This window comes from Halichoerus grypus, chromosome 11 (genome assembly GCF_964656455.1).
Source record: "Halichoerus grypus chromosome 11, mHalGry1.hap1.1, whole genome shotgun sequence".
Taxonomy (NCBI): domain Eukaryota; kingdom Metazoa; phylum Chordata; class Mammalia; order Carnivora; family Phocidae; genus Halichoerus; species Halichoerus grypus.
In genome coordinates, this window is record NC_135722.1 from 80,189,730 (window position 1) to 80,202,810 (window position 13,081).

Consider the following 13,081-nt stretch of genomic DNA (forward strand, 5'->3'; position numbering starts at 1 on the left):
TTAAGTTTTCTATTAGTAGTTTCTATTGTATCTAGTGAGCTCTTTTAAATTTAAGAATAGTTGATGTTTATAGACATATACTATTAAAACACAGTGAACTGTAATGCCTTATTTTTTGTCATTTATTGTACATTAAAATTGAAGTAGGGTGATAAAAAGGGGATCTTATTCTTTACATTAAATTGATATGGGCTATCTTCTCTTGAAAAGAATTTAGCAGCAACAGGAAAACTTCAAAGACTGCTTTCAAATAATAAAATAAATTTTCTAATCTGGGTCATTTATGTATACTGCAATGATGAAATTACCCGCAGGAAAGCAAATCACATCATAGAAAGTGTTACTTTGCTTTCTTGTTTCCTCAAAGTAGAAATTTTCACCAAATTTTTTACTAGTGTCTTCTCATTTTTTTTTTACTTAAAAAAATTAAAAATTTTGAAAAATCTAAAAATGTTTTCTAAAAAATAAAGGCATTAATGGACCGTGGAACAATATTACCAAAGCTTCAGAAGAAAAGATCAACTTCAAATAGTCACTTGTATTTTATTCTACTCATATCTTTTAAATGACCTTCAAGAGATATTCACTAGAGAGCATACAGCCTACCCTCCAACTCTAAGTTAAAGGTTCCATACATCCTCATTTTGGGTGATGTTTGATAGCTGAATAAAATAGAAAAGAATCTTCAGTGCCTAGTCTTTCCATAACATCCATGATCATAGGGAAATTATCCTCAGAGAAGATTCAAAATCCTAAATTTAGGGACTAAACTTAGTGATTCCAATGTAATAGATGAAGTAGGTGGCTCTGGTAGATAATATGCATAATACTATTTAACTGTTAGTTGTCAGAGATGAATATGAAGTGTGTGTGTGTGTTCCTTTTTTTTTTCTTTACAAACAAATGGTACTATGAGAAGCCATAGTCACATCATGTCAACAAATTAACTTGCTTATATATTTGTTTGACCATGCATTGATGATCACAACATTCAGAACTTTGAGATCACCCACTGAAAGGATATTTGGAAACTTAGATCCCTGTTCTTTTATGCATACAGTTAAACCAGCTCCAGTCCTGCGTGCCTTACCGATACCATGGACCAGAAAATAAATTTAGAACTAGAACTATACAACAGTGGTTTGGGGACATGGTGTCAAAACAAACTAACATGTCATAGGTTGTCTATATTTAGCAATAACTATGACTACTAATAAAAAACTCAAGTTAATAAATGATTTGTTTGCTCCTTATGTAAATTAGGATATATTCACAGTTATTGTTCTAACACCATTTTTTCTCAGTTGAATTTCTTGTGATTTCTTGAATGAGAGACAAAGAATATCCAATTCTATTTAATTCTGAGAAAATTCATGAGAGTGAACTCCACATGTGAATAATTTTTTATATATATAAAAATAATATATAAAATAAAAATAAATATATATATCCTTCTACATGAGCATGAGCAAGACAAGAACTCTTGTTCAATTTGGACCCTGGTGAATAAAGATCTTTATTTCAGTGGAGCCAATTATATATTCACAGACTTTTCTCTGCCACCTCCCTAGTGCAAGGAGAATTTTTTTTTTCCTTTCTCGTGGAACATAAATTCCACATCAGTTTTTCTGGTACATAAAATGCTGTTTGACTATCTACCAGTAATTAATAGCCTTTCATCCAAGTAGGTAATATATGGGAGGAAATTTATTGTTTATGAGTATATCAATATCACTTAAAAACTATATGCAAGGATATAAAGGCAACGCTGAAGTGTAAAATTGTTAATGCAGACTGATAGCCTGGAAAATGATTTCTTTTAATAATTTTCTTCATTTAACAGTTCTTCATTTGAAAATGTTCCCTTTCAACTGCAGATTTTCTGGTTTGGTGCAGTGAAGGAGAAATTTATTCTTTTGAGACATTTATTCTTTAATAGTTATTCATTTGAAAAAGTTTCACTGGGTGCTTATATATTTTGTAGTTTGCAAAGAGATTCATTCTTGATAGTTTTTTTAATGTTTATTTATTTAAATAGGTTCTCATCTATGGAACTGTTGTCAAATTTCTTTAAATTTGGGGGTTCTGATAAAACAGTACTAAGTCAACCTGTGGACTTTCTCGGAGCTCTGCAAGCCCTGAGACCACAGAAGAGTCACATCATTAGAAAGGAGACAATTTGTAGAATGAAATTTAACCATTAGTAGATGTCCTTAACTTTAGCGTTATTGTGATTTCAGCCTTACTACCACAGAGCATTTACATGAGCATTGGTTTGGTAATGTATTATGTAGCCATGAAAAATATATATCAAACTCTCCCACATGGATTTGAAAGCAGGATATCTGTCACAAACATTTTGTTTAATTAATATTGAATATGGCCACTCTAACTTCAAACAAATTTTGATCGTTTGTTTTGGGATTTTACAGAACCTGAGTAGGGTCATAATGTGTTCTTACGGGGCTCTTAAATTAAATATTTATTTATTGTCCTCACTCTGGTCCATTTTAATCCACAGTGCCAAAGACAGCACCCACCAATGTAAGTGGAAGAAGTGGAAGAAGGCATGAGCTAGTCATAGCCTGGGAGGTAAGAAAGCCTGTACTTAGATGTCAGAACTTGTTGATTCCTTAGGAAATAAGGCTACATATATAGGATCTGTATTTGGTACAGAGAGACTGAATAATTTCTGCTTAAATGAGGTTAAGAAATACTTTGACCATATATTACTCAGATGAGTATTGCCAACATGAACCTGTCTCATTCCATACCCAGCCCCAGTTGACTTTTCTCCAAGTCTAAAGTATGTCTTCCTGTCATATAGGTTATCTCAGAATAAAGTTTGAATAATTAAAACACATCCTCTCACAAACTACTTCAGATGTTTGTTTGGTTTAGTTTGACATTTAATTATTTCACAATTAAATAGCACCCTTGCTAAAACCATTGGGGAGGAAGGAAATGACCACCAGTGCTTTTGTGGCACAGTGCCTGGGTTATCTCATTTAACCCATAAGGCAGCCCTATTAGTAAGGATAATAATTTTTCCTCATTTTAAAAATTATGAAACTGAGGCACAGTTTAAGTACTCTTCCTAATCAGCAGTAGAATTGGGACTTTGTGTTCTCTTGTCTCTCTCTCCATGTGTTCTCTGAAGTTTCTTCTATAAAGGAGGCAGGGAAGAGGGGTGTGAGAGATACATTTATTTCCCATGAAGCCACTCTCCTTTCATTGATGTTAGATTACCTTATTATCAAACATAACATGTAGCTCACAGAATTGTGCCCTAGAACATGAAAATGTAAAGGAGATGAAATGTGTCTACTGGAATAAAGTGAACAAATCCCCAAGAGTCTCTAAAACAATGATCAAATGTACAGAAAAACATTTCCCAGTAAGAAATCTTCCATGAGCATATACTCTGTTCTGCTATTCTGTCCATCCCTCTCTTCTTCAATAAAAATTTATTTCTAATTTTTGACTTCTGCAGAGGAATTAACTTCCCAATACCTGAACTTCACTAAGGTCAAATCTCTCTAAAGAGAACTTCCTTCCCTAGTAGCTTCATGTCTTAGCCCCAGCTGCTAAAACAAGAATACCATGGCCTAGGGGTGACTTATGAATGACAGAAATGTATTTCTTACAGTTCTGGAGCCTAGAAATTTAAGATCAAGTCACCAACAGATCCCAGTCTGGTGAGAGCCATCTGGTTGAGATTTCTACCTCATATTTGGTTATAAGAGTTAAATGGTTAACAGATGGCTATTTTCTCACTGTACCCTCACAGAGGGGCTAGAGGGTCACTACTCCCATTATAAGGGCTCTGTCCTCATAATCTAATAACCTACCAAAGTCCTCACCTCTTAATACCATCACACTGGGGGTTAGGATTTCATTATATGAATTTTGGTGGGATATAAAAGCTTAGTCTATAAAACTTTGATATAATAGGCTTTGTCTCTCTTCCTCTACTCAATACAGTTTTTCCTCAAATTAAAACTCAAAAGAAAAAAAAAACATGTTTCAACAAGTATTTATTGGGTATCTATGTGTCAAGCATCATGCTAGGTAGCGGTTGGTGACTGCTCCTTTGACTAAGTAGTCAATCACAATTACTCCTTTCTATGCTGTAGAGTTTGTGCTTGTTTAACACATTTAAATGTAAGCATATAGTATAACAATTACTTGAACAAATATTCTTTTCTAATTTTTTCACATTAGTAGAACACAAAAGCAGATGAAAAAGAAAACACTATAAAAAAGGTCTTACATTAATATTTCCTGTTTTTTCTGCACAAAGGGCTCTGCAGAGCATTTCTAGCAACAGATTTTTCTGACCACCAGACCATATGACAGTTTTCCCCAACATGCTACATTCTAGTGTGGAATGTTCATTTTCATATACATGACTAAATGGTTTAAATTTGTTTCACTTCAAGAATTTTCAGTACCCTTGATACTCTTCTTAAATACCAACTGATATTATTTAAATTTTTATCTTTTACTTTTAACCCCTTTTAAGTTTCCAAAGACTACTAAGTGATTGTGTTATATTGGCTTCCAGGGTAGCATTACAGACTTGAAAGTCTCCTTTTCTCTGGTTATCCATAATTAAAAAAATAAAATGAAGTTTGGAAGAAGTGGCTTTTTTAATCAGTTATTTTGCTGATAATTAATTGCATTTTTCTTCTTTAGCCAGTATCTGAAGAGTTTCAGAATGGGGAAGGCTTTGGCTATATTGTGGCTTTCAGGCCCAATGGAACACGTGGCTGGAAGGAAAAAATGGTGACATCCTCTGAAGCTTCAAAATTCATTTATCGAGATGAAAGTGTTCCTCCTCTCACTCCCTTTGAAGTGAAGGTTGGCGTTTATAACAATAAAGGAGATGGACCTTTCAGTCAGATTGTGGTTATCTGCTCAGCTGAAGGAGGTCAGTTTCTTTATCTTTATTATTTACATTCCACATTTTATTATGGATGATATATGGATGTTATATCGATGAGACATTATTGCACACATATCAGAAAATACAGATATACCAAAAGAAAATAAAACGAATCCATATTTTCATTATACTTTTTAGATATATTTTTTCCAAATAATTTTTTATTTAAAAAAAATTGAGCATTTCACACGTGTTGCTTTATGTTCTTCACTCCTTAACAATATATGGCAAATATATTTTCATGATAATAACAATATTAATAACATCTATAGTGTATTCTTTCCTCTGGATGGACATTTACCCAATCATTCTTACTTTTTAAATTTACACAATATTATATTTTAACCCACTAAAGTTAAATGTATGTGAAATAAATTTAAATAAATACTCCATTTATGTGACCAATAAATATTTATTACTAACCTCATACACAAAACATCATACTGATAAAGAAGTATCAGACAGGGCTTTCTGTTGGAAATTTTTCACATATGACATCATGAAATTCTCATGAAAATCTTTTCTAATAGTCATTATTATCCCCATTATAGAGAAAGAAATTGAAGTTAAAAAGTTAAGAAACTTGCTAAAGTTTACACACCTTGTAACTGAGAATTAAACCCGAGTCTATCTAATCATTAAATCCTTGATTTTTCTCTAACATGCTGTTTTCATATGCATAACTACATTTAATTCTCAAGATAAAACTACTAAGTAGGCAGGACTTACTAAGCAGTATACCCATTTTACAAATGAGTAAACTGTAAAACTGTGACTTATTTATGGTTATAGTCAGGTGGTAGTGCTGAAGTGTGAACTCAGCTTCATACAAAAATGCAATTTTCTGAAAGAGATAGTATGATAGATCTAATCCCCTAAGGTGAGTTTTTTCTCTTAGTCTTTCCTCTATTCAAGTGCAGAATTTCAACTGGCCCTGCTAGCAAAAACAATGCCTCATATTCCCTAAATTTGACAAATGATTGAGAAAATGTTCCACCAAAGGTAACACTATTTTGACCTAATAAACATTATTAAGATAAACTGGAACTTTGATACTTTTTTGTACCCACTTGTGTGACTTATTTAAATAACTTAAGAGAATTATCTGTTGGGTACTATGAGCTACATGGCGTGGGCAGGGGGAGAAAATAAATAAGGTCATTTGAATATTGAAGCACAAAGATAGTATTTGATTTATGTAAGTTGCAGTTTTTCAATACAAGTTGCCTTGAGGTTTTTTAATATAGAGCCAAATTCTGAAGCAGAAGCAGAAAGTTTATTCTAGTGTAATAATCATCAGGAAAGTGAAGAATTAAGTAATAGCTAGGAATCATAGGTGTTCCAGTGAGATACCCAGGAACTTAGCATCTCAAGTGTCTGATGTGTTTCCAGATACAGCAGAGATACCATATTACTTATATTATTTAATTTAACTCTTACAATCAAATATGAGGTAGAAATCTCAAACCCCAATCTACTTTTCAGGAAGCTGAGGCTCAGAGAAGTAAAGTAACATGCTCCAATTCATACCAGTAAGTGAGAGAGTTGTAAGTAACTATAGTAAGTGACAGAACTGGGATTTGAACCCACATCTGTATGACTCCAAAGCTCATGCTTTTAACCACTACCCTATACTGTCTCATCAGGAGTGTATATAATAATAATATTTTGTCATTTTACTATATTATATATAATCATACTTTACACTATTTGTTACTGTAAAAATCTATTTTGAAGTATATATTTTATTCAGGAAATGCATCTTCTGGTTGCTTTAACATTTCGTCGACCTAATTATCAAGCACATAACCCCAAAGGTTACATAAGGTAAATTGGAGAGGTTTGTGAACATGCTTTGTATAGTAACACCAGTGCTGACTTTAATAAATCAAGATTTGTACATTCCTTGTCAACCTTCGCTTTGAAATTAAATTATCACAATCACTGTGCGTTGTTTATACTGTGTTTCTTTAGACTTGAAATAGCTTGCCTTTGGAGATTACACTTTCAAGCTAGATAGGAAATATGCATATCTTCTTTTAAAGGCACCGAGGTCATTGCTATAATCATAGTAACACTTCATTTATTTTGGTAGATTGACATATAAATGATACCAAGCAAATTAAATCTAGATAGTCTGCTTTTGTTCTTTTTTTCAATTTTTTAAAATATTTATTTATTTATTTGAGAGCGAGAGGGAGAGAGGGAGAGAGCAGGAGTGGGAGGAGAGGGAGAGGGAGAAGCAGACTCCCTGCGGAGCAAGGAGCCCAATGTGGGCCTGGATCCCAGGACCCCAAGATCATGACCTGAGCCAAAGGCAGACGCTTAACTGACTGAGCTACCCAGGCACCCCTGCTTTTGTTCTGACAACAAAATTAAAACATATATTTGGCATTTGCTCACTAGTTAAATTGACTAATTTGGAACTTTATGTGTAAATAAGAGTAAAGTTTTAGCATCATTAAATTGTGTAACTAGGAAAGGTAAGACAATGGAAAAGAAGAGCATTTGCCTGAAATGGGCAGAGTTTCAATCTGCTCACACTGACTAAAATTTTGCAATTTATCCACCTCTCTGAACCTTATCTTCCTCCACTTTAAAAATGAAAGTCCTGAACTAGAACATCTCCAGAAGCCATTAAAAATCTGAATCTGAAAGTTTATCAATTTATTCTATAATTTTAAATACTCTAAATTTTAATTTTCCTAGATAGGAAAATTGCTTTACTTTAAAAGAAGTGAACATTTTGAATATTAAAACATTTTTTAAAAGAGTCAAGGACTGTAATGAACTGGTAAAATAATATATTCTACTCATGTCAGTGCAAGTTCCACTCCTCTATGTCTGAAGACATTCATACAGATTCAAAGTGTGCCTTTGTCATCATATTCTTGCCCAAAGCCCAACTGATCTGACTGAGACTGTAGTTCTCCATAAGACAAATTCTGCACCTTTGTTCTTCCATTAACCTAGTCCACTTGCTTATCACCTCAAAAACCCACCATATTCTTTGACAAAATAAAGAACAAGAGTACTGGGGCTGGCATTCTGTCTCTGTTCACGGGCATATTTCTTCCTCTTCATATCAACATGACTAGCTAGCTGCCTGGAGTACCATGGAGAAGCCATCTTTTCACAGCTAACACCAAGTCAGGAAGAAAACATGTGCCACCAGAGCTCATGTTGTTTGGAAAAAAGCGAGGACTTCAAGACAAACCTTACAATACTAGTTCTCAACCATTTCCCAGTGGCAGATCGATGATGGATGACATTCACATTCAGAGCACACTTCTATAATTGGTTATGTGCATTCCTTATACCTTCCATCCCTTTCTTTTCCTCTCAAGAAAGTCAATTGGGATGAGAGTGAGAATTACATTATTATAGGGAAAATTTTGAAAGTGATCTTTTAGTAAAATAACTCATTTATAATATTGATACTTGATAAATCACTTGGGAAATGACCTTGACTCTTGTGACTCTGAAGTGGACAGCTGCCCTAGAATATTTTCAGAAAAGCTCCAAAATTATTCTTCTGCTAATGCTCTTGAGCCTTGGAAATCTTTCAAGATTTCCACAACAGAAGTAACCTTGAATGACTCTAGATAACCCTTCCATGCACCTTGCACATGTATCAATTATCTATACATTTTAAACCAGGCAAGAATTATGTGCATTCTCATCTTGATTTGACTTCAAATCTCTACGGTATGCTATAATCCTATACAATACCCTCATTCTGAAACAATTCTAATTTTTTTAAATGATAGCAAAGTTGTAACATAGTGATTTATAATGCATGGTAGATTTTTTTAAATATGAAAAATCCAATTGGCTTTCACTTCTATATATCTAGAAATACTTTTTAGTCAAACTTATATCCTTTTCCACTTAGTTCTTGTTACTATAGTTTTGAAAGGAAAAGAACCTGAGCATTCAATTACATATAATAGAAAAATAGAGGGAAATTCGATATAGATTAATTATAGTTTGAAAGATTTATTCATTTGTGATAAGCCTTAGCTTTCTCTAGTTTATTTGGCTTTTGCCTTGTATGTAAAAATTATGCTGCTTTTATTTTTATTAAAATCAAGAAGTCTCTCCTCATTTGCAGAAAATGATATGCAATTATCTCCTCGCAAATGGAGCTACTACAGCTCAAATTAAAACCCAACATTCATGAGGTGTTATTCTCCAGATCAATTCCTAGCTGAAACTGAACTCAGTGGGATTTATGTGAACTTGAAAATTAATAAATTGGCATATTAGTTGTAAAATACAAGGAATAATTTCCTGTCTTTGCCAGATGATCCATTTGGATTAATGCCTGTAAAAGTTCAACTACAGCTGTCTTCACTGAATTTTTAAATAATGAAACCATAACCCTTTCTCCCAAGGAGTTTATTAAACTCTGCTTTGATTAATGCTGTTGCCCACCCCTCCTGGGAAGTCAGATGTATAATCAATATTACAAGCACATCCCCCCATATTACTTGGAGAACTCCAGCTGCTAAGTCACTTAATATAAATGTATCATCTAAATTCATGAACATGGTAATGCTGTTCAAAATTTTTAATCTGACAGAAACTGAAATCTATCAATCAGCTTGTCCACTTTATATCCCAAGACTGGAGTGAAGGAGTTAGCCATGGCCTAATTAATATCATCATAAGTAAAAGAAAAAAAAAGAAATCTTTTTTAAGTCTTTGAATCTATTAGACATACCACTAGTACAGTCTCTGAAATAAGTCCCTGAATTTTCATCAAAATTACCTGAGTATAACAGAAGTGAGAGTGGCAGGAAACACCCTATGATTTACAGATCAGGAGAATTTTAGAAATACCTGAATATACAGGATCTATGAAAAGCAGTGCAGCTGTGGTTCAACATTATTAAAAATTCCATGAAACAGGAATAAAAGGAGCTGATAGTAAGTAGAGTTAAATAGGAGATGACAGGGGTTTAGGTGGCTTCTGACAAGACTTAGAGAGCCCAAGTAGGGACCCCAACATCAATATTCTTGAGAGAAGTTAGGTGTGGTAGGGCAAGAAGAAAAGAAAGCAGGAGCACAAGGAAAAGCATTAGGTGTGTAAACATAGATGTGTGCACAGAAGTGGAACAGCATGGTACTTAGGACCTGATTGCCTTGTTGAAATCCTCTCTCCACCTTCTAGCAGCTGTGTGACCTTGGGCAAGTTGCTTGACTCTGCCTTTCAATTTATCGGCAGAAATAGTGATTAATAATAGGGTTCTTGAAGGATTAATGAATTCATGTAAAGAATTTTGAATAACACTAGGCACATATCAAATCCTCAATAAATGGTAATTATTATCACCTTTGGTTGTTCCCCTCATCTGTTTGTTGTTGTTTGTTTCTAATTGTATTCCAATCTGTTCCTCTGTCAGTTATTTGGAAGTAATTGAGCAGCAAGAAAATGAACTCTATGTTCCCTCCAAAATCTCTTCTGGGTCTCAAAACTGATTCTAAGAAATATGCTGCCTTGGTACCCATGTAAAAACACAGAGGAAAGAGTACTTGAGACCTGAGTTCTAGCTGGGGTTCTTTCAGAGCCAGAAGCAGAGTTTGGATATATCAACCTGTGTACATGTCACATTTTCATCTGCAAAATGAGAACATGGATCTAAAACATACGTCCATAACTCAAAAGCCTATAGAGGTCAGGTAAGAGATATAAATAAGTGAAGTAGTCCCAGTGTGAGATAATAGGTAGTGGTAGGGACTCTGGCAAACCTAAAAGAATATGCCCTGACTAATGGGACCAACTGCTAATTCTCAACTAGCAACACCCACGAATTCAGGCTTTGTATCACCAATTTTTTTCCTAAAGAAGTCAGAAATTCTTATTTTTATATGAAATGTTAAAATAAATTAATTCATTATTGGGTCATACAAAACATGACTAAACACCCACTGACCATCCATTTATGACCTTTGATCCAAGTGACTTTTTAAAATTCTTTTTAGTTACCTTCCATTACTCAGTTACAATGGGATACCCAAACAGAACAGCTAGTTCCAATCCAAACTACAATTCTGTGATCTAGACAGTTACTTTTGCTTACAAAAAAAACCTTTCAATCCATGGCTATAACAATACATGCTGAAACTTCCGGAAGTAAACTGACTGAGATCACTTTTTTTACATGCTGAAATTTCTAATTTAGATCAACCTGGGTTTACTTCTGATACTATTTACATCCAGAAGGTGAAACAAATAAAAATGACTCTTCAGTTCTTGTTTGATTCATCTACCTTCATTCAATTAGCCCCTAAGAATGCATCTGTGAAATGTCTGTTTGGGTCTGATCCTGATTTAAAATCCTCAGAGCTTTTAAATAGAAATTCCGGGTGCTTGTTTAGGAAATAGGTTTCTGAATATTTTTTCTTTTTTAAAAAACTTTATTTTTTAAAACTTTCTTATTTCTATTTGAGAAGCACTTAAGGTTGTGCAGTGCTACAGAAAGCTGAAAGAGAAATTATTCCTTTCTCTAGAGATAAACAGGGATAGAAGGACTTCTACCCAACCACTGTTTTGTGCTTCTAAAGTTATTTATCTCCCTGCAATCTTCTTTGACAAAGATGTAATTGCTTCAATAATAAAAAAGCTGAAAGAAGGTATGCGACACACAAATCTCTGCAATGCATTCATTGAAGTAGATAAGCAAAACTGCTTGTGAATAACAAATGATACCCAAAGTGTGGCTGTCTTTGAAATAAATCGTACCTTAAATCCTGGAGATCAGGTTGTACATACCTTAAGAACATCAGCATTTCCTTTCATTTACTTGCAAAATCAAGAATTTTAACTCCTATTAAGTAGCAATGAAAAAAATCTTGTTGCAAGTCTGGTGATCAGAATTCTAGTATGAAATAGAAGCTTTCCCCAGAATTTTTTTTTTTAAATCACGTAGATGCCAGATAATAGTAAGTTGGAAAGTAGAGTGAGGGAAACCATTGAGCAAAAGAAAATAATAAAAAATATTCAAAAGGTTATGCTAAGTGAAGTAAGTCAAGCAGAGAAAGACAATTATCATATGGTTTCACTCATATGTGGAACATAAGGAATAGCGCAGAGGACCACAGGGGACGGAAGGAAAACTGAATGGGAAGAAATCAGAGAGGGAGACAAACCATGAGAGACTCTGGACTCTGGGAACCAAACTGAGGGTTACAGAAGGAAGGGGGGTAGGGGGATGGGGTAACCAGGTGATGGGTATTAAGGAGGGCACGTGTGGTGATGAGCACTGGGTGTTATATGCAACTAATGAATCATTGAACACTACATCAAGAACTAATGATGTACTATATCCTGGCTAATTGAACATAATAATAATAAAAAAAAAGAAAATGCTATTTAAAAATTGAAAAAAATATATTCAAAAGGTGACAGAATGAGAAATTATACTTTATACCATGGCTGGAATTAATGTCAGCTCCTATGTAAAGATTAATGTGAATTTACTAAAGCACTTAGAATTAACACAATTATAGCATGTGATTTTGAGTTTTATCAAAAGAAAATCATCGCTCGGTACAAATATGTACCGTTGGAGAAGTTTTTCCTGGGTTTCTTTTACAGTAACAAGGGTAGATGTTTTTCATTGATAATTTTCACTTAGTAATATATAAAGTTTCTCCAGGTAGATGTGTGACTACGTTTCATTAGAAAAAAGGAAGATCTCAGAAAATGGTTATAATTCCTTTAATATCTCTAATAATGCTTTTTAAATATGTTACATACAACTCTTGGCTTTGACATATGGCTCCCTGAATCTTAACAAACAAACAAAAACATTTTCAATAGATTAATCTGATGTCTTACCAGTGATATGGGGTTAGTATTAAAGTCTCTACAATTTTTATGTGGTAGATTTTTTAAATTGACTTTGTACAGAACTGTTTGAACTAAAGTATGGCCTTTATTCTGCCATTTCATTTAACGTGTGTTTGTGACATAGTATTTATGATTCAGCAATGTCAAAGCTGAAAGTATTTTGTTCCTCACATACAGTGCAACCTCAAATAAAGTGTACATCTTGAAGGATGCCAGTCAGCCATGGTGTATTTGGAAAAAATAGTGAGAAAGGTCACTAAGTGTAGGAACAAATG

At 33.8% G+C, this 13,081-nt stretch overlaps 1 protein-coding gene and 1 long non-coding RNA gene across 5 annotated transcripts in view; one reads left to right on the top strand and one right to left on the bottom strand.

Moving 5' to 3' along the window:
- Positions 1–13,081, top strand: part of CNTN5 (contactin 5) — a 1,336,681-nt gene that overhangs the window by 1,269,471 nt on the left and 54,129 nt on the right. For all 3 annotated transcript variants that reach the window (XM_078058730.1, XM_078058731.1, XM_078058732.1), the window contains 2 exons: positions 2,522–2,592; positions 4,699–4,933. In XM_078058730.1, the coding sequence (XP_077914856.1) occupies positions 2,522–2,592; positions 4,699–4,933 (306 nt within the window). The remainder of the gene's footprint in view (positions 1–2,521; positions 2,593–4,698; positions 4,934–13,081) is intronic.
- The window catches only part of LOC144379455 (uncharacterized), a 113,347-nt gene that overhangs the window by 71,952 nt on the left and 28,314 nt on the right, over positions 1–13,081 (bottom strand). The window lies entirely within an intron of this gene.